The 3,659-nt window shown below is 53.8% G+C and overlaps 1 protein-coding gene across 3 annotated transcripts in view; it reads left to right on the top strand.

The window, feature by feature from the left end:
- ASB13 (ankyrin repeat and SOCS box containing 13) overlaps positions 1–2,516 on the top strand; it is an 18,283-nt gene extending 15,767 nt beyond the window's left edge. For all 3 annotated transcript variants that reach the window (XM_059404005.1, XM_059404004.1, XM_059404006.1), the window contains one exon: positions 422–2,516. In XM_059404005.1, coding sequence (XP_059259988.1) covers positions 422–549 — 128 coding nt within the window. In that variant the 3' untranslated portion in view covers positions 550–2,516. The remainder of the gene's footprint in view (positions 1–421) is intronic.
- Positions 2,517–3,659: the final 1,143 nt, after the last annotated feature.

The raw sequence follows: 3,659 nt of genomic DNA, 5'->3' as shown, positions 1-3,659 counted from the left end.
GTCTGGAAGTTTGAGAAATGAGCCTGCCAGCCACAGAGCAGTCTGGAAGTTTGAGAAATGAGCCTGCCAGCCACAGAGCAGTCTGGAAGTTTGAGAAATGAGCCTGCTAGCCACAGAGCAGTCCTTTGCTGGCGAATCTGTGTGCCAAGCTCTAACATTACAGGAAAGGGGTAAAGAAAAGCCTCCCCAGAACCCCACAGAATGAAGTCCCAGTGGACGCTACCCGATTCCATTTCCTGGTCTTCCTTCCCGGCTCCTTGGCGCCCCTCCTGGTAGCCTTCCCGGAAGGCACACGCAGGCCCCGTCCTAGCCCGCGGGGAGGGGAAGCGTTTCCAGGTCTGCCGTGGCGTTTCCTGACGGGGAGGATGGTGTGCTCCTTCCTCCCGCTCACCGCACGGCATTCCTGTTCCGTCTCTTCCAGAAACACCTCTGACCCTGTCGCAGCTCTGCCGGGTGAGCCTGAGGAGGGCTACTGGCGTCCGAGGCCTGGAGAAGATCACCAAGTTGAACATCCCTCCCCGGCTCATCGACTATCTTTCCTACAACTGAGCCGCAGGCCTGGGAGGCAGGAGGCGGCCAGGGCGCCGGGGGTGGGGGGCCCCTGGCTGCCGGCCTTGCCGAGCCTAGCGGCTGGGCCGCAGGGACTGGCCTTGTCTGCAGCCGCCCGACTGCTGGAGCCAGAACACGCTCCCTGCGTCCCGGCTGCCTGCCCTGCTCTGTCTCCTCTGCAGACCCGCGGAGGATACTTCCAAGGCCCTGGGAAGGCCCGGCCTCAGCTTCTGCAGGGAGCATGGCCCCGTGCTGCCTCGCCTGGAATTCTGCTCTCTCCTCGGGCCCAGCCATCCGGTGTCCGTTCACTGACCTTCCTCAGGGGGACTCTCAGGGAGGACTCTTCTGGGAGCACAGGAGAAGGCCACGCGGGGCTGAGGGTCCAGGGCCCTGCTGCCCCAGAGCCCGGGGCACCTTCGGCACTAGCGCGGTCCTGGGTGTCCGAAGGGGAAGGACCCTGTGCTGCAAAGGTCAGGTTCTGACCGTGTGGTTGGGGACAGCTGCTTTGATGACATCCTGCTACTTGGACGCTTTTTTCTGGAGCTGTGCTCGGCACTCTACAAGGTCCCCCTGTGCCCAGGCAGACCTGACACTCAGGGGGGTTTGCAGGGGTGTTGGTGGGGGAAGCCTTGGGCAGATTACTCCCCACACCTAGCACAGGGACTCTCCATGCCTCAGCTCTGCAGAAGTTTATGTTGGGGATACAATCTTGAATTAGAGCAGACACAGGCTGCCGCGCTGAGGTTTTGTTTACAGGTCTGCAGAACCCCAGAGGACGTGCAGGAGTGTCCGCATGTATTCCGGGAGAAACTTCCAACGTGAAGGACCGTTAGGAGCCCCTCTAGGGAGGACCGCTCCTCTGGATGAATGGATTCTCTCCTTACCCTAGAGTGTGCTCACTCCCCGAAGCTCTGAAATTGTTAGGTCAGGGAGATTGCTGGCTCCCGGGATGAGCAGCTGCTGACTCGGGCCTTTAGTAGGGACTTCCGGGACGTCTGTGATGCTGGGAACTGTCCGAGTGCTGAGCTGCGTAGGAATCAGACTCTTTCCCCAAGGCAGGGGAAGAAAACGTTTTTCCGGTCTGTTCCTGTAGTAACAGAGACAGGAGCTCTACACTCTTGGCCATGAGACGAACCCTTCAGTAGTACAGTTACATGGCCTCTGTGTCAGATTCTCTCTCCTGATTTAAAAACACAAAAACCAGGCAGTTCAACTAGAGGACGTTTGCATAATTCGTGCAGGTGTATTTGGTTTCTGGGGACACAGGGAAGGCACCACTGGGAAACGAGGCTGGGAGTTGTGCCCGAAGGCCAATGTCCCGACCTGCTCTCAGGGGAGTGTGTGGGGCAGAAAGAGGCTGCACTGGGGAAGCCAGGCGTGGGCGCGTCTCGTCTCCTCGGGGTTCCTTGGTGGGGCCGCAGATCTGGGGAGAGTTTCATGGTGGTGGCCAGTGGGCATTTTCTGGCTTGAAAATGACATTGATGGGGGCGCCTGGGTGGCTCAGTGGGTTAAAGCCTCTGCCTTCAGCTCAGGTCATGATCTCAGGGTCCTGGGATCGAGTCCCGCATCGGGCTCTCTGCTTGGCAGGGAGCCTGCTTCCTCCTCTCTCTGCCTTCCTCTCTGCCTACTTCTGATCTGTCTCTGTCAAAGGAATAAAAAAAAAAAAAAAAAAAAAAAAAAAAAAGTTTAAAAAAAAAAAATGACATTGATGCATTGTCAAGGTGGTACCTCGCTGAGCGCCGGGAATGGGTCACTCCCCTTCCAGTGCCATGTGAGATCCAAGTTTGGGGCAGATGGTTTTGCACGTACTAACAACAACAATGAAAAAATCTCTGGGTTCTGCCCATCCACCTGTGTAACAGAAACTGGCCTCTAGCCACGAATGCTGATGCGCTTTCTCCCGTGGACTGGAGTGCAGAGTCCGTCCCCACACTCACTGCTCAATAAAAACTGTTTCATAGAGTCCATCCTGACGTTCACACAGCCCTTTTGTTGGAAGCAGACGCACTGATGGGGCCTGGCCTTCTCCCAGATTCCTGTCTTCCTGCCTCTCTGTGTCCTGGTGCTGATGTCAGTGACTAGGACTTTAGGGCCTCCTGTAGCTTTTCTCTGTCAGCCTTACCGAGCTGTAACCGACGTGGAACCCACCTACAGCCTGACTGTAGATACGTTTCTCTGCTCCTCTGAGCCCAGATCTTCCCAGCCACGGTGCCGGGAGGAAAGATTCTGATCTGATCATTTAAAGGACATTAATAATCAAGTCCTGAATTGTACGAATGAGACCATAAGGCCCTGATAGCCTGTGTTTTTGTGAGTCTGAAGTTAGGTGATTAACAGAGGCCTTGAAAAACATAAAGTGCTCCCCACACATCACAGTTAGGTGGGTATGTGTGTACTATAGCTTTACGGGTGTTTGTACAGCTTATAGCTGTGTCAGTGATTCTTTTCTGACTTTGGTACAGTCCCACTTATTTCAGGAGAAACATCAGAAGACCTCTCTGTTGGCATTTTAGAACTCGACATGCAGCTGACAAATCAGGAGACCCTTGTGGCACAGATAACAACGGACTGGTCATGAAAATACAGAAAGATCTAGAAATCGTAAGGAAAGTTTAGGGCACCTGGGTGGCTCAGTTGGTTGAGTCTCCCTTTGGATCAGGTCCTGAAACCAGGCTCCTGGGATCGAGTCCTGCATTGGGATCCCTGTTCAGTGGGGAGCCTGCTTCTCCCTCTGCCCCTCCCCTTGCTCATGCTCTCTCTCTCTGACAAATAAAATCTTAAAAAAAAAAAAAAAAAAAAACCGAGATTGATAACCTGACAGAAGAAAGAAAACAGGCAAAGACTCTGGACAAGAAATTTTATAAAAGAGAAACCTCAACTGCCCCCTGAGAGGAAAGGGTAGTTAGTAATGATCAGGGAAATGCGAATTAGGGGCTGTTCAATTCAACAAAAAGATACCAGTATGTAGTGTCATCTTGAGGGAAATCGACAGGTTTGACAGTAATGTTGTTGGGTCTTATGGGTGTATAGGGCAGGGGCTACTCGTGGGGTACAGATTGAGAGGTGTATTTTGGAAGGCAGGAGATGATGTCTGTGACCATTAGAAGTAC

The sequence above is a fragment of the Mustela nigripes genome, chromosome 6, assembly GCF_022355385.1.
Source record: "Mustela nigripes isolate SB6536 chromosome 6, MUSNIG.SB6536, whole genome shotgun sequence".
Taxonomy (NCBI): Eukaryota; Metazoa; Chordata; class Mammalia; order Carnivora; family Mustelidae; genus Mustela; species Mustela nigripes.
The sequence above is the reverse complement of the archived record's forward strand: the minus strand, read 5'-3'. Positions and strand labels throughout refer to the sequence as shown.